Genomic DNA, 23,576 nt, shown 5'->3' with positions numbered 1-23,576 from the left:
CCTCGAGGACTGGAGTTTGCCATCCCTGCTCTAGAGGAATCATACCATCAGCTACGTTCCACGGTAAATCTGTGGCTAAAATATAGCAAATAAAACCAGTAGAAAGTACAACATTCTCCATGCGTTTCTTATGGCAACTTTTCCCTCCCAAGCTCCCCCAAACTACGTAATATCTCTTTCCCACTTTCCTACCAAACACAATTTAGAGCTCAATTTTCAAACTGTTCATGGTACACAGTTTGCGCATGTAAGTGGGCCTGTCGAGATTTATGCTAATAATTTATAAACTATGAGGCAGGATCTGCCCAAAATGTATGTGCACATATTTGTAATGCAGGAACATATATATTTTCAGTACCAGTTTAAAAAAAAATACACGTATATTTTACATGCAAAATAATTATAACAATTTGCATGTAATAACCCAGAATTAAACACTGAGGCAGGTATATTTGAAACTATGCATATACAACTTTCTGAAAATTCATATTTGCGGCACACGCTTGGAATCACCAGGTCACTTAGACCTTATAGGACTTTATCCTTAATGCTTACCAATTCACCCAGACCTCCCACCCAAAAACTGCAAATAAAAGATAAGTCCAATTTCAACTGCGTGAGTTAATTAACTGATGTAAAAGTATTCAGACTAATTCTGTAATAAATGCGTATATGCCTCTTACAAAATAGCAAATTGGGCTTGTATTCCGGAAAATTGCGAGAGTCACCTTTAGACTGCACCTTTTTCCCATTAAAATTTACATGCAATACTGCAAGTATGTGCATACTCACAAGGTTTATAAAATATACGCAAATTTATAAAATCTACCCCTAACAAGAGCACGCAGGGATTTCAATAGATTCACGCATAGCCGCGCGTATCCATTAAACTCCGGGGTCGGCGCGCGCAAGGCTGCCCAAAATCGGCAGCCTGCGTGCGCCGAGCCGCGCAGCCTGCCTCTGTTCCCTCCGAGGCCGCTCCGAAATCGGAGCGGCCTCGGAGGGAACTTTCTTTCAGCCTCCCCCCACCTTCCCCTCCCTTCCCCTACCTAACCCACCCCCCCGGCCCTATCTACACCCCCCTACCTTTGTTGAACAAATTACGTCTGCTCAAGGCAGGCATCTTTGCGCGCGCCAGGCTGGCTGCCGCACGCCATGTTACGGTCCGGGGCTGATCTGGAGGCCGCGACCATGCCCCCGACATGCCCCCCGTTGACATGCTGGTCGAGACACGCCCCCCGACATGCGTCCCGGGGCTTTGCGCACGCCGGAAGCCTATGTAAGATAGGCTCGGCGTGTGCAGGGGGGGTTTGGGGTAGGTTTTCGGGGGTTACGCATAACCCTCTGAAAATCTACTCCATAATACATACTGTTTATGCACACCTATGCTATTTTTATGTGTGCAAACCCCATGCATGACTTTGAAAATTACCTCCTTAAAAGCCTTGTGTTAGGCTGGACCAAGGTTGTTCCACCAATGTGATCATCTATGCCAGTATGTGCCTTCTCGCTCAGTGGAGGATGTTCTATTGGTTCTTTTAATGAAGGAGGCAAGACTGTTTCAGACCCACAATAGGTCTTTTTCATGTTTTATTCCACATAGTGAGCTTGATATTCAAACGCATGTACAGAATTAAAACTAGGTTTTACATGTGTAAATGAATTTCAACCAGGTAAATAGGCTTTAAAAAATTGCTACAGTATATGTCATTGAATTGTCAATAGGTTTTCCCATGTTATATGCACTCAATGCTGGGTAAATGGCTTTTGAAAATTGCTATGATAGTATGTTACGTGTACATGCATAACTCCTTTAAAAATTCAATTCTTATTGAACAAGTTGCCTACAGGGAGACACAGTGAAGTCCATAATTAGAAGTTATCCAGCTAAATGAATACTGTATTTTGGAATGTATCTGGCTAAAATTTGGCCTGATAAGTTATTGGCATTTTGGGGGCAAAACTGGGAGGAGATGAGTTATCCAGATAGGTTATCCAGCTAAGTCCAATATTCAGATTTAGCCAGGTAACTTATAAAGCTAAGTCTGGTCATCCCATAGATCTGTCCTAAAATTAGCCAGATAGACTTATCTGGCTAACTTTAGGATAGCAACATCCACACTGCTGAGTATACAAGCTAAGTGACAGATTTATCAAACTATGATAGGGCTAAACAGCATAGATCATGTGATTTAGCCTATAGCAGTGATATCACACGATATTCACAATATTGCACGATGTTTGGTCCGGAAACCCATCCCTACACCAATGAGCTACTTTGCATGGCATTTGCATGCATGAATTTTACAAATCAATACAAAGCAACTCATGGATACCTAATCTTATGTAAATAAAATAATGCAGCTGACTTAGAAATTTGTCAGCCACGTTATTTTATCTACACCTCCAGGTGAGGCCTCCCCTGGAGTACTGTGTTCGGTTCTGGAGACCGAGTCTCAAAGGAGACAGAGACAGGATGGAGGCAGTCCAGAGAAGGGTGATCAAAATGGTAGATGGTCTCCATCAAATTACTTATGAGGAGAGGTTGAAGAACCTGAATATGTTTACCCTGGAGAAGAGGAGGAGCAGGGGTGATATGATACAGACCTTCAGATACTTGAAAGGTTTTAATGATCCATGTTCATCAACAAACCTTTTCTATTGGAAACAATTTAGTAGAACTAGGGGTCACGATTTGAAACTCCAGTGAGGAAGACTTAGAACCAATGTCAGGAATCAATGAGAAGGATGGTGGGTGCCTGGAATGCCCTTCCGGAGGAAGTGGTGAAGACTAAAACTGTGAAGGATTTCAAAGGGGCATGGGATAAACACTGTGGATCCCTAAAGGCTAGAGGATGGGAATAAATAAAAAAGCTTGGAGGTAACCTGCACAGAGCGGCGGTTACTATCCTTAACAGAAACATGTGGGTAACCTGCACGGAGCAACAGTTACTACCTTGGGAATCGTGCTGGGCAGACTAGATGGACCATTTTGGTCTTTTTCTGCCGACATTACTATGTTACTATGTTACCTTTCCTCAAAAAGCTATTCTACCAAGGGATCACACTAACATGGATCCTGATGCTCCCGCAATAGAATTAAAGGGCCCTGTGGTCCAACTTGGCGCCCCCCCCCCACAAGAAAAGTCACCAGGAATCTTATTAGACCACCCATCCCCCTGCCCACCCCAGGGCTGCCAATCGATGCAGCCCTGCAAAATAAAAGTAAAATAATAGCTTTAAGATACTGCACGATGTTGAACAACCCTGTCCAATCACCTCCTTATTCACTCACCCCTCTGTCTACGTTTTCAATATAAATAATAAGCCAGCAGTGCCCCCCCATCCCCCAACTCTTCAAAAATTACATAGGTGGGCTAATGGCCCTCCATCTGGACTTCCCCAACACCCCATTACCTTAAAGCCATCTTTGATGTTCAGACTGAGGGCCCATCTGGTTCCTGGACTTTGCCCTGTCGTGTGACAGGACAAGGTCAGGTCAGTACCATTTTGGAAAATGATACCCATCGGAGCTAGGAGCGCCCTGGGCCCTCAAACTGAACTCCAATGATGATTTTAAAGTAATAGGATGTAGAGGGATGAAGGGGGTTCCGGGTTCAGGTGGGGCGACAAGTCTACCATTATTTTAAGAGGTGGGAGAGGTCACTGCCAGCCTATTAGGGGCTGGGGACTCACTTTCAGGCGGATATTGAGTGAATAAGGAAGGGGGTTGGCTGGTGTGGAGTCGTAGTTGTGTAGCACCTTTAATCTTTTTATGTTTTTGTGGTACTGCCTCAATTGACAGCCCCGGATTGGGTGGAGGGGGGTTCTAATAAGACCCCTGGTGACTTTTTCTTTACTTGTGGGGGGAAGAGCCATGTTGAGCCACAGGGTCCTTTATGGCGACCCCATGCATTAAGGGCCACCATCGTACTTTGAATAGGGTTCAGCCATGTGTATAACTAGAAGAGTAGATTTGTGTTGTACAAATCTACTCCTCTAGTTATACTTTTCATCCATTATAATGACTACAAATCTTTAGTTGTTTCAATTTTACTATGAATACCTCAGAATGTTTCTGAAATCCACCCCAATTCAAAGTGCCTCTCTACTGTGGTACATATATAGAGAGTGTCAGACTGACTCTATACAGAAATGCTCTCTCTCTCAATATATTAATTAACCTAACCATGCCCCTTTATTATTGCGAGTGCTATTTCCACTATATTTAATTGCGAGTGCTATTTCCACTATATTTATAGTGTATTGATAATTCTAGGGTTTATGCTTTATTTATTGATTAGATTATTTGTTATGTTTTTGTCTTTTATTATATTTTTAAGTATTTATTGATTTATGTTTTGAATTAAAATTGAATCTGATTCTTGGGGGGGTTTTTTTATTAAATTTATTATTGTATAGTCTGTTGTACTATTTTTTAATTGTTATAGAAAACTTAAGATGTGCGCGTGGTTCTCGGCGCACGCACATGGACGTGCCAATTTTATAACATGCACGCACATGTTATAAAATCGGGTGGCCGCACACTCATGTGCACTGGATTTTACAATCCGCGCATGCATGTGTGGGCAGTGAGCACAAAGGGGGCTGAATTTTTGCAAATTATGCATAGCGACGTAATGGGGCCTTTCCCAGTTCCAGTCTGCTCCAATTAAGGAGCGGACTGGGAGGGAGCTTCCCTGCCCCCTACCTAAACTCCCTCCCTCTTCTCCTAGCCTCCTTTTTTGTTTTTAACTTACTTCAGGGCCAGAGCTGAAGTAAGTTGTGCACGCTGGCAGCCGGCCAGTGTGCGAGTCATCAGGACAGCATACTATGGCACTGTCCTGGCCTGCCCCTGCCCAGACCACACACCCCGGCCCACCCTTTTTTAAGGGCCCGGCACTTGTGTGCGTATCAGCAGTTATGCGCGTGGCCAGGCCCTTTTGAAAATACGTGCAGCGCGCGCAGGGCCCAGCCATACGCGTAACTGCCAGAATTTTGTGCACGTTGCCGATTTAAAATTTGGCCGTTAGGCTTTCTTGTTGTACCCTACTTAGGAAACTTAAAGGTGCATTTTTAAAAGCCTAGCACGCGTGTTAATTAGGGAATCCATGAATATGTTGGGCTCACGCATGCAGAGCGGATTTTTTAAAAGCTGCCCGCATACACTTGTAAATGCTGCAGCGCGTACATCTCAGATGTTTTCAAAAAGGAGCAGGGAATGGTCAGGGCATTGGTGTTTCAGGCATGAAACTGAGATGTGCACGTAAACACTTACGTGCACTGATGCCCCTTGTCGTGTAACCTTACTTCCGCTATGGATGACATGTAAATTATTAAATAAAGATAAATAGGCATATCAGTGGAGTTTTAAGGGTTGGGAATGGGGGGGGGAGTGAAGGCTGTAAAACCAGGGAGGGTTGGAAAACCTATCTCTTAACTGGGCGAACTAGGGATGAACTGGTAAAATTGGAAATTGAATCAGCGAGCGCCTTTTTTAAAATCCCCCAATTTACTTGGTAGAAGCGGCATTTGTGCACACTTGTGCATGCCTTTTTAAAATTTGGCACACATTTACGTGGCCAGGCTACTTTATAACATGCATGCATATACGTGCGCAAGTTATAAAATGTCCACGTCCCTGGGCGAGGGCCGACGGACGCGGCACGTGTATGCCGTAAGCCAGTCTGAAAGTTACCAACCCATTGTGATTAGACAAATTATAAATATTCAAATAAATATAGAAAGTTGTACCATAGGAGACTATAAATATACCATGGAAGAGCTAAACTGGAGTACTTGATCTTCTGTTTGTAGGAAGATTCATCTTCATAAGTGTAACATTCTAGTTAAGATTGTGATATAGAATGTCATTCGGGGTAAGGGACATGTGGTTTCTGTTCCAAGAAATTTGGGGGTTTTTTTTCTGTTTTCCAAATACTTGCCCCGGGATTCATCATTCCACTATAAATATAGCGGGATGATGACCCGTGGGGAAAAAAGAGAGGCGGGGGTGGGGGGCGAAAGTAAGCAGCCAGCCGCATCGCAGCAGTGCGTTTTTGCTGGCAGCGGTCGCGACCGGTCCGCACACTTTCACCCCCATAGTGCCCCGGAAAAGGTCGTGTTATTTCCCGCGGTACTGCCAGCAATAATGTGGAAAACATTATGGCCCGCTGCGCTGCCAGGCCATAACCCCGCCCACTCTCCTCCCCTTCCCCTTTAAATCGTACCACCGCGATGCGGCCGGTATCGCATGCGTTCTTATCACGTGCAATAAGGCCCTAACATACGGCGATAACGGCACATTGAAGTTTAAATAATGACCCTGTTGACTTGTTTTCAGCTTTTGCTCTGTTAAGCTCCTTCTTTTGTAACAAGATGTTATCCATGTCACTTTTTCAGTCAATGTAGAGTAAATGGATACGACATTTTCTGGTTTTCACTTTTCTAGGTGTTCTGAAGTGGGGGGAGAGAGGGTTTACTTATTGTTAGCGCCTTTCATATTCCTTGTGTACTATTATTTGAATTATTTTTTTTTTGTTTTTTCCAGGAATTCAAGTTTGATCGTTTTGTGGAAAATGGCAAGGAGAAAACCACCTTCTATAAAAAGGGGAGGAAGCTAAAGTATTATCTGATGCCATTTGGATCTGGAGTCAGCAAATGTCCTGGCAGATTCTTTGCAATCAATGAGATAAAGCAGTTTCTGGCTTTATTGGTGACATATTTTGATATGGAATTTATTGAAGACAAAAACCTAAAACATGATAATAGTCGCTCGGGCCTTGGTATTCTCTTGCCAGATTCTGACATCCGCTTTCGTTGTAAGCTAAGATTCTAAAGCAGCTTCTGGTTTGCTGTAACTACATTTGCCCAAGAAAAATGATATCCCTCCTGCTTTCTGTTAACAAGCAAAAATGGAAAATACTACACTTCATTCTTGTCCTCCTTTTAAACTCCTGTCTGCCTATATGGTGTCTAGAGAGGATGTGTGTTAGTGCTAAGGGCGAGAAGTCAAGAACGCCTGTGAATCCCCCCACTCTGTCGTTGATTCTGTGTGACACTAAGCAAATCATTTTACCTTCATGTCCCTCAGTTTACAGAACTGTAATTGAGTATTAATAACACTATAATTTCTTCTTCACTTTCCTTTTCAGCAGATGTCTTGCATTGTCCTAACGCCAAGACAGCTGTGTGGCATCTGCCTCAAAAGTGGCTGCTTCAGTGTTGTTGAAGTAACATGATTATAAAATGCATTAGAATTTCCTTTGGATACATGTTCTTGACTAAAATTCAAATTAGCATTAGCTGCCATTTGGATTTTTCAACTCAGTCCATTGTTTGCTGCCATATGTATGTTAATGGAAGCATATGGAATAATTGGGGGGAGAGGCAGATATAGCATTGTGGTGTTAAAAATCTGACGCTACAGATTAACACCCTTTTTAAGGTTCTGTCCGAATAAAGGCACAACCCTAGTGACTTATATACCAATGTGCAAATATAAAAAGCAAATGTTCTGTGGGAAATAATTAAAAACTGATAAGTGAGAACTTTGTTGGAGATGTGTAGCATTGTTTACTAGAAAGCAATGTTGTGCAAATGAAAACTCTTTGTGGCTTTTTTCTTACATTTGCTTTCAGTTATTAATTATGCAGTGTAAGCAAATGGAAACCATAGTATGTGTGTATTTGCTAACGTTTACTGACCATATTTTGCCTTTACAAGTTTACAGCTACATATAAAAGTGAAAGAAAATACTTTGGAGATCCCCAGTTTTTCTGAATGTATCAAATTGCTCTGATCTCTTTCCATTCCATTTTCCATGCTCTGGATAATCAGTCTCTTCCAAAACATTCTTTGAAATGATTAGCCAACATATACTGAAATGTATGTCATCATACAAGTAGTTGGTATAAATACATTTTTTGTCAAATGTATTTTATCATTGCAATGGATTTAACACTTGTTTTTGATTAATGAATGTTTAGTCACTTTTGTTTTCAGTTTTTATTTTATTTTTCCTGGGAATCTTAATGTTTTAACAAAATAATATTATTGGAAAAATGAGTTTGCTATAACACACAGGAGGAAAAATTGGTGGAAAATCGTTTTTCCATAGATTTTTTTTGTTATAACATTGAAATTCCCAAGAGAAATAAAATAAAAGCTGACAACAAGGTATCTATGAATGTTTTGTATTTTAATGCAGACCATTTTCAAGCAAATGTGATTTTTTTTTACTTTCTGATGAAATGAATGCAAATGTGAAGACTTATCTTCAATTTATTGAGATGTTTTGTGATCCGATGAGTAAAGCCTACCACAGGTGCCAGCACGATTGTGTTGAAACTACAGCCGTTGCTTTATGAGCAACCTGGATTTTTTACCATCTAATGAAATGTATATGAATGTGAAGACTATCCTTGATTTGTTGAGATGCTTTGTAATCCAATGATTGAAGGCTATTTCCAAGGCAGACATGACAATGTTGAAACAGTGGTTGTTGCAGGTGTCCACAAATTGGGCTTCTACAATTTGTTTTCTGTCGATAAGCAGGTCGAATTAGCTATGATTTCTTGGTGACATCATCCGATGGCACAGGGCAGAGCCTTCTCTCCAAGCTTGCAGAGCTTTGCTCTTCTGAGCATACATGGTCATTCCCATGCAATTGTCTGATTCCCCTCAGTTCATTTTTCTTCACACTACGTACGGATGTGTGGAACCCACTCTTTCCACTTTTCTCCTTAGAATTTTCCACCTTCGCTAGCGCAAATCCCCAAAGCAATTTAAGTACTAAGATGTCAAAAAGGATGCCTGGATTTAAATACTGCGAGTGTGGACATATCATGTCCATAATTGATGGGCCCAATTATTGCTACATTTGCCCTGGATCTGATCACAACCAATCAACCTGCCAGGGCTGTGTATGTATATCCTCTCGAGCCCAAAGTTAATGAGCACAAAAAAATAGCTCATTTAAGGGAGGAAGAGAGTGACATCATCAACATCAGGTAGCTGTGCTCCCTCTCCCTCGCCTATCGAAGCCTGGTTGACCTACTCCTCTCCAGGTCCTAAGACCCACCATCCAGGCAACCAGAGACCAGCTTCAACTATTGGCCCAATGGAAGGCATTTTGGTCCAGTCAAAACTTAAAGAGCACGAAATAGGCAAAAAAACTAAAGATGGGGAAAAATCTGCAACACAAGACAGGCTTCAGTCTGCACAGGCTCACTGACGTGTGTCAAAGGCTCCTGCATAAACTCCAAACCTCATGCATAGACTAGCTTGACGCACACGACACATGACTCATGCAACGCCACACCATGCAACACATCAAAATCAACACCACACACAGTGCACAGAGCACCAAAGCAAGTGTTGCTAAAACTGGTGAAGCATGTCGCATCTAAGCCAAAAAATATTATGTAGCCGCCAGCCAAAAAGCCAAAACATATGGCACCAGCGAAGATAATGCACCAAAAAAACCGTCCCAAAGGTACCTACACCTCATAAGGTCACTACTACTATGCCCACAACCACAACTCAGATATAAACACATAAAAGAAAGCATCTTTGATGCCAGTCTCCCCATCAGCTCAAGAAGATGAGCACCTAAGACCCCTTTCAAAGCAGGAGTGGTCATCTCAGTCTCTTACTTTACCCCACTCTAGTGCATCCTCATAGAATGGATGGAGACTCTACTCAGATTTCTCGTCAGTATTCATACAATGTAGACACTTAGCACATCTGTAGGAGGAACTTTTCACAGATTATATCCAGTTAATAATGCTCCTCTTTATCACTGGGGACTAGGTCTTCATAAGCAATCGAGCAAATAACATCCATTCTAAAAAAATATTTTCTCTTCACTATGCCCTCCAGAAAAGCCATAGATCTTGCTGCAGGAGTATCCTCCCAGCCCCCCTCTCCAGCAACCACTATCTCCCTTCTTGGAGAGGCCTATGTCTCAGCCAGCAGAGGATGTCATTGTTATAGCTGAACTCAAAACTTAAGACCCAGAAAAATAGAAGCAAGAAAAAATCAATATAGAATATATAACACTTGCTAACTAGAATTTCTCTATTAATTAGTTGGTCAACCTTCATACGATACCGTGCAAGGGTTATCGTGCTGGTAAGCTCTATTAGTTTTTCAGAGCTTTATAAATCATTAGGTAACCAAATATTGTGCTGTATAATATGCAGTTTCAGTCCAGGAAAGTGATGATTCAATTTAGTACTTAAAGTACTTATCTTAAAGTCCACTTGGAGGGTAAATTCTTGCTGTCCGGCAACGCGTGGTTGTCGGACGGCAAGAATTTATATAGCATATTATACAGCACAATATTTATACAGCATATTATACAGAACAATATTTGGTCACCTAATGATTTATAAAGCTCTGAAAAACGAATAGAGCTTACCAGCATGACAACCCTTGCACGGTATCGTATGAAGGTTGACCAACTAATTAAAAGAGAAATTCTAGTTAGCAAGTGTTATATATTCTATATTGTTATAGCTGATCCATCAGAAGGAATCAGCCTGCAAAATGAAGACCCACCAGAACTCTCACCAGTCAATTCACCAAGCAGCTGTACTGGCATTCCATCTAATCCTCCAGAAGGGCCTCTGGACCACTCTTCTCCTTCAGAGGATTTTACCTATTCCAAATTTGTAGAAAAATTTGGAACAGCTCTAAATGTAGAGATCCATAAAGTACCAGATCCAAGATCAGAAGTCCAAGGTATTTTGAAGATTCTGGATATTCCAGCAGAACATACAGCACTACCATGTCTCACAGTACTAGATATGGTTCTACAAAAATTTGGGAATCACCTTTTTCCTAAAAAGTAGATCTTATATTTTGGCTGAAGAAATCTCCACAGTATGGAATGGTATAGTTACCTCATGCCTCAGTGGAAGTGAAATCAGCAATGAAAAAAGCTAAAAAGACCAGGATCCATTCAAATGTGCCCCAGGGAAAGACCATAAGATACTTGAAGACTTCGGTCACAAAGTTTTTCAAAACGCAATGTTAACGTCCAGATTTCAGCAACACCAATTCTATGTGACCCAGTATTTGTATGATTGTGTACAAAAACGGAAACCATTGGTGAAATCAAGTACTGCAGAGGAAGCAACACCCCAGCCATTGCATGATCTGGAAGAGGGCTGAGACGACACCTACGATCTGTTTATGAAGCCTTTGAAATCATGGCCCACACGTCTTCAGATTTAATAGCGGCACACAAAATGGCTTAGCTCCATGTTAGCACCATTAGAGAGTATGTGCACAAGAATCTGGCAGACTTCCCATACCTCGGAGACAACCTTCTTGGTGATAATCTAAGGGAAACAATCTCACAGCTCAAAGAACAAAACATGGCAGTCCAATATTTGACTACATCCTCAGAACAATTGAGCACACCAAAGAGATATTACTCACTGCATAAACATCCATATTACCAAAGGAAACTGTTTAGACAATATAGATCCTACCGTCCGCATTCCTACCAGCCACCCAGATAACAATTCCAGCTAACGCAACAGAGGGGATGCCAAAGGAAAGAAGATCACAGCAGCAGTAGCCACCAAAACCTCAACAATTTTTTGAGTCCCAATCAGCCACAGCTGGCTATTCAAATCAGGGGCAGAGTAGCGCACTTTTATTCAGCTAGGGTCAACATAACATCAGACAAATGGGTGCTGAATATAATACGCAGGAGTTACTGACTGAATTTCAAACAGTACCCATCTGTTCTTCCATCTAATAGCAACCCCCAGGGATCCATCCCAACTGAGTTTCTTATATGACTATTCCTCTATCTTGATGATTGATTGATAGTATCTCTAAACTCCACAAGCTTACAAATCAATCTCAAAGATACCATTCAATGCATGGAGGAATTAGGATTCCTTATAAATTACAAAAAAATCAATATTACAACCAACCCAGATTCTTCAGTTCATCAGAGCAAGGATAAATCCAATCAAAGGCCTTCCTGCCCACCAATAGAACTCAGCAATTATATTCTCTGTCTTCAGATTTGTCAGAGGTCTTCTTCGACAGTACGCCATGTGCTGATGCTTCTTAGCCAAATGGCAACAGTAATCCACCTGGTCCCCCAAACTCATCTCCGTGTACAGCAAATACAATGGGTATTAAAAAGCCAGTGGTCACAATACTGCAAACCCATGCCCACCAGGATAGCCATAACCCATTCAGTGAGAATAGATATGAATGCTGGATGTCTTAACAAGCGGAGCTCTCCGTCATCATCCACCACATCAACTAATCTTCACAACAGAAACTTTGACTCAGGGTGGGGAGCCTATTTACTTCAGTACAAGATCCAGGGTCTATAGTCTTGAGAAGAAAGTTCCTACCAAATCAGTCTGTTAATCAGAGCAATAAAGAATGCCATTCACATGTTCTACCATGTTCTTCAAAACAAATGTCATGATAAACACAGACAATCTAGTAGCCATGTTCTACATAAACAAACACATTATCCTGTTCCTGGATAATATGCAGAGAAGCAACGAACATCTGGACAATGGCAGAGACACATTCTATTTCCCTTCAAGCAACCTATCTATCAGGAATAGCAAATACAGTGGCAGTCAGACTCAGCAGGATTTGTCATCTGCACGAGTGGTTCCTTAATCAACAAACAACTTGTTTCTTCAGTGGGAACTTCCATGGATAGACCTGTTTGCATTGGAACACAACAAAAAAGTAACCAAATTAGTCCCTTCATCTAAGCCCAAACAGGGAGGCTCAGGATGCATTCTTCCTCTCATAGTCCAGGGTCTAGTCTATGTCTATCCCCCAATACCACTAATTGCATGGATTGTACAGAAATGCATTCAGGACAAAGCACAGATGATTCTAATTACACCAGCATGGCTAAGAAAACCCTGGTATACATATCTCTTGTTCAAGCTCCAATATCTGTCAGAGGTGACTCAGATCTCCTGACACAGGAGGAGGATCTCTGCTCCATACATTCTATTCCTCCCTGCACCTGACATTATGGATGTGAAATGGAAAATTTTAACTAAATTAAATTTATCTGAATCAATTCAGGACATTTTTGTTTCTGCCAGGAAACCTTCCACATGAAGAAACTACTCTTTCAAATAGTGCCGTTACTCCCTTTGGTGCAATTCTAACACCATTGACCCTTTCAGATGTGAACCTGAGAATCTGTTGTCTTATCTTTATATTCTATCTCAGTCAGGTCTAGCATCTTCTTCTGTCAGAGTGCACCTAAGTGCTATTGCAGCTTATCCCAATGGAATGGAAAGACCGCCCATTTCAACACATTCACTCATCTAGTGTTTCATGAAAGGGCTCCTGTGATTTTGTCCACCCATTTGTAAACCTCCAGGTCCTTGGAATATTAATATGGTCCAATCCAAACTGATGTTTTCCCATTTGAGCCAATGGAATCTGTATCTTTGCAACACTTGATCTGGAAAGTACTATTCTTAGTTGCTGTTACATCAACCAGAAAAATAAGCTAACTTCAAGCAATGGGACATTTCTCACCATATCTACATTTTTTCCAAGATAAAGTAGTTCTTTGGACCCATCCAAAATTCCTACCAAAGATAGTGTCTGCTTTCCATGTAAACCAGTCTATCACTCTTCCTATCTTTTTCCCTAAGCCACACAAATATGAAAGAGAGAAAACTTTGCACACTTTGGACTGCAAATGAACCTTGGTCTACTATGAGCACCAAACCCATCAGCTCAGACAAACATCTCAACTATTTGTCTTTTATAATCCTAACTGTTTGGGAAGAGTAATGATGAATAGAACCTTGTCCAACTGGATTACACAATGTATTCAGTTCTTTTATAATGCCAGTTCTTCACTGTTATGAGGTCCAATAAAAGTGCATCAATTATGGGCAACAGTCTCTTCCATTGTTCACTTCCATGAAGTACAGATTGAAGACAAGCCGCAACATGGTCATCGGTTCATACTTTTATATCCCACTATTGTCTAGACCAGACATCAGCCTCTGACAGCATTGTGGGTACAGCAATCTTAAAACATGTGGCAAACAGTTGAGGGCTGTTGCAAAAAAAGAAAAAGGAAAGGCTAAGAACAGCACCGTAGAGACTTCAAAGCGAACTGTTTGCATATGACTCCCAGAAAGCATGACTAATTCAGCCTGCTTATCAATGGAAAAAGCAAATTTGTATACTGTACATAGTGTTTTCCATAAAGAGCAGGATGATTTAGCTATGCGTACCCACTCTCCTCCCTGGACAGCCATTCCAACATTCACGCATTCTACTCTGAAGGGAATTGGACAATTGCTCAGGAATGACCGTGCATGCTCAGGAGAGCAAACCTCTGCAAGCTTGGAGAGAAGGCTCCGCCAGATGACATCACCCAGAAAACATGGCTAATTTATCCTGTTATCTACAGAAACACTGTTATGGTAAGCAAACTTGCTTATTCTTTCATAAGTGTGTTTTCTATAGCCTGTGGGTTATCATAAACTGTGTTTCTACAGACATTGTTTTGTCTGTTGCAGGAAGGTTGGCTTTTTACAGACTTTTTTTTTTTGCAAGAGATGTTTTTTCATACATTGATTTTCACAATTTGGTTTTTTTTGTTTGTTTTTAATGGGTTTGCATTATTTAGGATTTTATAAGTTGATGAAGATATGGTTATAACTTTATTTCAGGACACAAAAATTAATTGAAGACCTTTCTTGAAAATAAATGATCACTTGGTTTAGAATGTATTTTACGTGATTTTTGCATGATTAGATGAGGTTGTGTTTGCCACATATTTTACAATTTTGTTGTTGAATTTTTTTATAGTAAATTTATTAATGAGTAACCACCATCTCTACAGCATAGACCCCCAACTTGTGCTGATCATGGGTGATATAGGGTGTGCCATCCACTTGCTCTCAGTATGCCACCCCATTTCTAATGCTATTACTATATTTTTCAATAAGAACGCTGCATTTTGTTCTGATTTTTTTTTTTTCATTTCTGGTGAGATATGTTTTTGTTTTTTGTTTTTAAACTCCTCCAAATTAGCCACTTCTCATCATCATTAACCAATGTGAAGTGGGGTTCTGTTTGTAGGAAGATTCAGCTTCAAAAGTGCTATATTCATGTAGTCTCATTAAGCTTGGGGTATGGAAAGTCATTCTGAATATAAGACCTGTGGTTTCTATTCCAAGAAACTTATTTTTTCTGTTTTTCTAAATACTTTTGTTTGTTTGTTTTAGCTTTTGCTCCATTAAGCTCCTTATCTTCAAATTGCCAATATGGCTTTTAAAACAAGATATCATCTGTGTCACTTTTTCAATCATAGTACTGATGCCTGTCCTCGAGCATCACACTGATTTGCTTAAAGTGAGGATACAGCATTAGCAAGTGAAGCGTGTAGTCTGCCAAGAAGATGTTCAAAAAGAGGGAGGTATAACCCATCCTAAAAAGAAAGTGTATCTGTTGTTCAAAAAATGTATCAGAATATTTAAAAACTATAGTAAGGCACAAATGAAACATAAGAACAAAAGAGGATGCATTCAAAGCCAAGAATGATGGAAAAGGAAGAGAAGTAACACTTCATGTAAAGAACAGCATTAGAGCTACAAATGCAGGGGTACAAGGAAAAGGGGAACTATCTTCGACAGGGGCAACAGAACTTCCATTTACACTAGTCTGATCAATGGATCTCCAGCTGAGCCAGAAGATCTGGATAGAGATTATGGTTGAAGAAGGCTTTTAAGATTGCACTGAAAGAGGAGATGCTGCTAGGGGGAGATTTTAAACTGATAGATGTTGATTGGAGCATGCCATCTGGAGAAACAGTTAAAAGCAGGGTGACCCTGGACTACCTTAAAGTGGTACCCTTCAGGCACCTGATAAGAGTGTGCTCATGTAAGGAATAAATGCTGTACCTGATATTTACCAATGAGAAATGTTTCCAGAGCCAGAGTAGGTGGTCACCTGAGGTATGATTAAATATGAGCAAAGGAAGAGATGAATCACACACAGGTCAATGGCCTGGACATCAGGAGGACCAACTTTAAGATGAGTGAGTACTTTAGAGATGACCTAGAAGGGTAAGAACACCTTTATGAAGTAGAATAACAGTGGTCTAAACTCAAATGAGCAACAAATCTTTATTAGGAAGGTAAATAAAAGTAAGAAAAGAAAACATAGATTTCAGTAGAGGTAACAAGGAAGGACAAATATTTGCATTCTAAAGGAAAAAGGTATCTCACAAAGAGGAAGGCGGTAAATATCTGGAAAGACTAAGGGATGTGAGAAAGCTAGGACAATAAAGGTGTAAATGGAGGAAAAATAGCTAAGGCAATAAAGCAAAAAAGCAAGACCTTTTTTTAAATTTAAAAGTTATTGAAAGGAGGAAGAGCAGGGGTGAAATTATAAAAGTGAGGTTAAAAAAAGAAGAATGTGTAGATGAGAATAAGGAAAAAGCAAAAATGCTGAACCTTTGCACAGTTTTTATTGAAGAAAGGATTGGAGAAGGACCACAGATAAGCAGCAAGAGTACAAACTATAGAGAGGTAAACTGCACTCCATTTACAGGAGAAAGGATGTACCCGGAAGTAGCAAGGCAGCGAGGCCCAGAAGATAATGCTACAATATTAGAAAAGCAGTTCTGGCAGCTCCATTTCCAGTTCTGTGTAGTCATTCTTTGGAAACCGGGATAGTTCCAGAGGACAAGAAGTGGGGCAGATGCTGTCCCTCTTCACAAAACAGGAGTAGGGAGTCTGCTGATAACTACAGGCCCATTATTGTGACCTCCCTGTTAATTAAAGGGTTCACTAGTACTTCATTCTGGCATGGGGGGGGGGGGTGCATGCAGTAACTCCCTACTTATTTTCACAAAGCATCTGAGCCTATAGACTTTCTGAGGTAGCCCATGACTCTTACCTTCTGAGATACTGTGTTCTTCAATAGTCTACTCTAGTATTTGAGGTAGTAGCCATTATTAGAAGATCTTGGCATGTTTTGTCTTACACAATTTCCACTTATTGCTTTTTCAAGATGTAGAAATATTAGGGTCATAGTGGTTCATTTTATATTCCCAGATCTTAAAGGGTCAGATTATGTTCTTTTGTGACATACTTCATGTGGCAACTGCTCATTTGTAAATCAAAATATTGAAGGACTTGAATGGTAGCATCTCGGCATAGGAAGAATGTTCCACCTGTAATCTGTCTCATGTAATATATATCCATTTATCTGCTCATATAAGCTAATATTTGTAGGTCATACTAAAAGGAATTGGTAGAATGAATTTGGCAGAACATTGTAGCTGTTTAAAAACATCTAAGCTACAGGCTCTGTGTCTCATTACCTTCAGAAGAATCATATTTTCAAATTTGCAATGGACTCTTCTTGATCATGTTGTGGTATTGCCTCAGAGTGGAGATATAATATCTCTATTTAATTATAAAGAACAGCAATGGATTTTTGCTTTGGATTCAGGGGAAAGTGCGAGCTTGAGGGCTGTCATCTTTTTCATCATGCTGAGAAAAGTGAATTGTTTTGGACATTAGGAGTCATTTCCTTATCAGTTTGAATGCTATAGGGGATATCTGCCATTTGTATTTACATGACTTCAGATGGTATGGGATTTACTTTTTCCTGCTTGGAGTTTTTTTTTTATTATTATTATTTTCAGTTTTGAATAGAAATATAAAATTAAGGTATACAAGTGTATGGACTCTTTGACCTATGATTAAAATATTGTGTGAATTGTGCTATAGAAATGTTTGTCATGCATTCATGAGGCCTATATATATATATATATATATAAGCTAGTAATTTTGTCACCTGATGTTTTCTATTAAAAGTGATCTTTTTTGAAACGTTTGTTTAGGCTGGATTTTGTAGAGCTTTCTGCTACTCCAGCATGTATCATGGGATCTCCCAGAGCAGCAGTATCCATAGAGGCATGGTGTCAGCAAACCAGCAATCAACACACACCAAAGGAACTCAGAACATACATGGTTGCTGCGAGAACATATACTCCTGTTCTTCCTCTCCCTATGGTGTCTGCTTTGGATTCAGATAGGCAGTCCATACAGGCACCATTGGAAGAAGAGCAGCAGGGGAAGGGGTCACTCCTTCAAGGACCCTTCAGCCTGTGGTGAAATGAACAACCAAATTTGGGGAAAGGGGAGCTGAAAAGAAATGGAGTACTGTGAGGCTGAGAGGGAGAGAGGAAGAGTTGGTGCACCGGAGGACCTAAGTGTGGGAGGGAGGAAGGAATAGAGGTCCCTGAGGCAAATAAGAAATGAATCCAGGGGCCCAGTTGAGCTGCTGGGAGGTCTAAGCAATTCTTTACTCTGCTTTTGCTAGCACCAGATCTGGAGAGATGGGCACAAGAGGGAGATGAGGACAGGGGGCTTAGATGAGAGAGGGGGATGAGGGATTGAGAATGGGTAGTGAGCGCAGAAGATTGTGGGAGATGGGCTAAGAGAGAGATCAGGGGGTGGAAGACTGAAAGGGAAGAGAGCAAAAAATGAGGGTGGAGGGTTGGGGAGAACCTGCCTACCTAAAACATGGGACTGCATGGAAAAGGATAGTGGTATATCTTGAATGCAGCAGGTTGCTTTTCCAGCCAGGATACCCCCAAAAAATTAACATTTGGCTTCCATTTGATGGCATTAGTATGTCATTGATATTGGAATACATTACTGACATCAAGAATACTTAAGATGGGGACCACATGAAACCTTTTGGCTGACCCACTACTTAACATTGTAATGCAGATAATCTTGTAATGTCAACTCCAGTTGATTGAATTCTGGTTCTGCCTTGTATTCATCCACCAAAAATAGAGAGAAACTTGAAAACCTTCAGTCTGCTCTACAAGGTAAATCAGAATTCTGTTTCATAATGATTTGATGAACCCCCTAGAGCCAGATTCAGATTTAGGAAGACTGTACTTTTCAATATATTTATAAATGATCTGGAAAGAAATACGAGTGAGGTAATCAAATTTGCAGATAATACAAAATTGTAGAGAGTAGTTAAATCACAAGCAGATTGTGATAAATTGCAGTAAGACCTTGTGAGACTGGAAAATTGGGCATCCAAATGGCAGATGAAATTTAATGTGGATAAGTGCAAGGTGTTGCATATAGGGAAAAATAACCCATGCTATAATTACACAATGTTAGGTTCCATATTAAGTGCTACCACCCAAGAAAAAGATCTAGGCGTCATAGTGCATAACACATTGAAATTGTCGGTTCAGTGTGCTGCAGCAGTCAAAAAAGCAAACAGAATGTTGGGAATTATTAGAAAGGGAATGGTGAATAAAACAGAAAAGGTCATAATGCTTCTGTATAGCTCCATTGTGAGACCGCACCTTGAATACTGTGTACAATTCTGGTCGCCGCATCTCAAAAAAGATATAGTTGTGATGGAGAAGCTACAGGGAAGGGCTACCAAAATGATAGAGAGGATGGAACAGCTTCCCTACGAGGAAAGACTAAAGAGGTTAGGACTTTTCAGCTTGGAGAAGAGACGGCTGAGGGGGGGATATGATAGAGGTGTTTAAATCATGAGAGGTCTAGAACAAGTAAATGTGAATTGGTTATTTACTCTTTCGGATAACAGAAAGACTAGGGGGGCACTCCATGAAGTTAGCATGTGGCACATTTAAAATTAATCAGAGAAAGTTCTTTTTCACTCAACGCACAATTAAACTCTGGAATTTTTTGCCAGAGGATGTGGTTAGTGCAGTTAGTGTAGCTGTGTTTAAAAAAGGATTGGAGAAGTTCTTGGAGGAGAAGTCCATTACCTGCTATTAAGTTGACTTAGAAAATAGCCACTGCTATTACTAGCAATGGTAACATGGAATAGACTTAGTTTTTGAGTACTTGCCAGGTTCTTATGGCCTGGATTGGCCACTGTTGGAAACAGGATGCTGGGCTTGATGGACCTTTGGTCTGACCCAGTATGACATGTTCTTATATTCTTAATGCAGTAGTATTTTGGAGAATTGTAATAATGATAATGGCATACAATCTGAAGCAATTTAACTGCTCCAAATAAGCACCTCATTACGGATCAAGAGCTGCCAGACTTTGACTTCTGTTGGAAAGACTGGTGCAAAACTGAGTCATATAAAAAAAAAGGCTACATGGAAATTGTACCTGAAAACTCGTTCAATGAAAAATGAGTGGATTGTGACTGCAGACTAGTGCCTCAAGCCTCGGCTCAAATAAATTCTTCTTGCCCTAAATATTTAAGAGTAGTCTTATTGATATTGATTCTCACTTTTGGTGCAGTAATTTGGATCATAAACTTGCGCATTGACCCAGGAACTGATCATTGCCAATTAAACCAATGCCATATGAAAAAGAAGAATGCAGCAGGTTATGGGATCTAAATCAGCATAGTTTTTACCAGAGGAGGATTATGTCAAATCAATCTGATCAATATTTTGACTGGGTGACCAAATTGCAGGGAGAAAACTGAATATGGTATACTTAAGAGTTCAGGGAGGCCTTTGTTAATGTTCACCAAAAGATGTTCATAAGAAAGCTTGTATCCTGTGATGTGGTATGCCTTGTTAGAATCTGGTTGGGTGACAGGTAATAGAGGTTAGTGATAAATGCAGTTCGCTCTAAGGAAAGGGACGTTAACCATAGAAGTGCCTTAGGAATCAGTCTTTGGACCCAGGGCTGTCAGAAGAGATGGGTAAGACAGGTGCCCATATAGAATGCCAGCACTCCATGCCCTTGCTGTACTGTAGCTGTTTGGACCAGTTCTGTTCAATATCTGATATTGAAATGATAAAAAAATATTTCAGAGAGGATAGCAGGAAAGATATCTCTTACTGCAAATGATCGTAAGATCTATTACAGGAGTGATCTATGAAAACTTGAGTGATTAAGACTTTGGCAATTTAATGCAAAATCTTATTCACTGAGGAAGATGTAAGAGATTATGCTCTATTATATTTTAAATTCCTCACTGTACCATAATCATGCAAAAACACTTTATTCTTTATATAGGGACCATCATAACACTCATGCTGAGGTTACTTAATACATTTTTTTCACCTTTCAGCGCATATGGGTCCTGTTGAATCACTGGTCCATATTTGTCCTTTTTGTTAATGTTTTGATATTGATTGCATGCAAAAGCAAAAATAAGAAACATCCCTGTATTTCTTGAAGGGAGGTATGCATTGTCAGACATGATGTTAATTTTGTGAGTGCTGCATCAGGGGCTTACCTTGTAGATTCGTTAAGATGGTTCATTTTCAGCACAGCATTCCATTAGCTTGTGTCTGGTATTCTGAAAAAGCACAGGACATATTAGTTGCATTAAACCCCTTCCATAAAGTAAAGATGCATATATGTGCTCTATCATTATGAAGTTTATATTGATTTTATAAAAAGGAACAAGAATGTATTTTTAGGATGGACTCTGTCTATCCAAATGTACTTAATGCAGAAATAGAATGGCATGTAGTAATGTCAATGACCCATCACATTGAGCCTTATCAACAATGAGATAGCTAGTTGTCAAGCTACATAAAAAAAAACAAAACTTGATGTATAGCCTTTGACCAATCACAACCCAAGCTGTACCTGCAATAAAACAGCTGACTGTCACTGGCTGTGCCAAACATGGTGGCAGACAAAACAGAAGCTAACAGACATACCTTTGTACTTCTGGGGATTATACTGATTTTAAATCTGATTTTATAAATTTCATATTGATTGAGCACATATATATATATATAATGGAATAGAATGCTAGGGGTTATTAGGAAAGGAATGGAGAATATAAAACAAAGAATATCATAATACCTCTGTATCGCTTCATAACATGACCTCATCTTGAGTACTGTGTGCAGTTCTGGTCACCACATCTAAAAAAAAGATATAGCAAAATTAGAAAAGGTACAGGGAAGGGTGACCAAAATGATAAAGGGGATGGAACAATTCCCCTATGAAGAAAGGCTAAAGAGTTTAGGACTCCTAAGCTTGGAGAAGAGACTGTTGAGGGGGGATATGATAGAGGTCTATAAAATAATGAGTGGAATGGAACGAGTCAATGTTAATCAGTTGTTCTTTCAAAAAGTACAAAGACCAGAGTGGACACAATGAAGTTAGTGGGTAATACATTTAAAGCTAATAAGAGAATTTGTTTCATTCAACACGTAATTAACATATGGAATTCATTGCTAGAGGATGTGTGAAAGCTATTAGTGTAGTTGCGTTTAAAAAAGGTTTGGCAAGTTCTTGGAGGAAAAGTCCATTAACCATTAAGGTAGAGTTGCAGAAATCCACTGCTTATTCTTGGGATAAGCAGCTTGGAATCTATCTACCCCTGTTCTTATGTAAAATAGGGTACATAATGTGGTGGGCAGAGGTAGGGAGGTACTGGTATCCATCAAACAGGAGAGAGATCTTGAGGTGACTAAAGCCAATGATTTCAAAGTGCAAAACAGTGTGGCAAGGCAGTGATGAATGTCAGTAGAATGTTAGAGTGCACAAGGAGATAACAAGCAGAAAAAAAGGAAATAATGCTTCTGTATAAAATTATTGGTGGGAATTTCTCTGTAGTATTGTGGCCAGATTTTGAGTCCATCTCACCATAATGATATAGATAAAGCAGTCTCATGCCAAAATATGGCATGCATATAGATTCTGCACAATAAGCCCTAAGAAGTTAAACTTATGGACCTAAATGTGTAACCCTGGAAGCTGTTAATTTGAGTATTGCATTAATCTGTGTGTGATGGAGACAGTTTCAGATTTCTGATACCAATGTCCTTCACTAATTGCTTACTCTGTATTAAGCATGGTATCAAAACTGATGATGGTGCTGTTTATTGTATTTTTCCCCCACAAAAAAATAAGCTGTAATGAGCCTACAAACATTTCCTCTTTTTGTGTTCAAATAATGCTATTTTACCTTACAATAGACCAGAGGTGGCCAACTCAAGTCCTCAAGAGCCACAAACAGACCAGGTTTTCAGGATAGATTTGCATGCAGTTCCTCCATTGTATGCATATCTATCTCTTGCATATTCATTGTGGAGATCCTGAAAAGCCTGTCCTGTTTGTGGCTCTCGAGGGCCAGAGTTGGCCACGTTGACGTTAGAATTGTGGGAGTAGAATTGAGTTTTGAACTCCTTCGGCTCCGTGTCAGTTGCACAGAAGAGGGAAGGTACATTTGGGAAAATCATTATGGAACACCAGGGGTTATTTAGCAGTCAATTCCTGAACTGGCTGACATGACACATGACATGACACATGTTAGCCAGTTCAGGAATTGACTGCTAAATGACCCCTGCATGTATTCAGGATTCAGTCTTACTGCATGTATTAAAATGGTAGTTTGGACCATTTTACTGCAAGCTGAGGGGGAGATAAACATTTTCATTGTGTAGTTAAAAATACACTTAAAGCTAAACTTATTAAACACCTAATAATGTAAAATATATAGGTGCTATGGCCTGCAGCTCTTGCTGTAATAGTTTTTCCTTTCACACTTTGAGCTTGACAGGACCAATTATCCTACTGTTT

The 23,576-nt window shown here is 40.1% G+C and overlaps 1 protein-coding gene across 1 annotated transcript in view; it reads left to right on the top strand.

The window, feature by feature from the left end:
• The window catches only part of LOC115085402 (25-hydroxycholesterol 7-alpha-hydroxylase), a 480,857-nt gene extending 470,766 nt beyond the window's left edge, over positions 1–10,091 (top strand). The window contains exon 6 of the mRNA XM_029591385.1: positions 6,551–10,091. Within this exon, the coding sequence (XP_029447245.1) occupies positions 6,551–6,838 (288 nt within the window). The 3' untranslated portion in view covers positions 6,839–10,091. The remainder of the gene's footprint in view (positions 1–6,550) is intronic.
• The last annotated feature ends 13,485 nt before the right edge of the window (positions 10,092–23,576 follow it).

Source organism: Rhinatrema bivittatum, chromosome 2 (assembly GCF_901001135.1).
Source record: "Rhinatrema bivittatum chromosome 2, aRhiBiv1.1, whole genome shotgun sequence".
Lineage (NCBI taxonomy): Eukaryota > Metazoa > Chordata > Amphibia > Gymnophiona > Rhinatrematidae > Rhinatrema > Rhinatrema bivittatum.
This window is presented reverse-complemented; position numbering and strand designations above follow the sequence as displayed.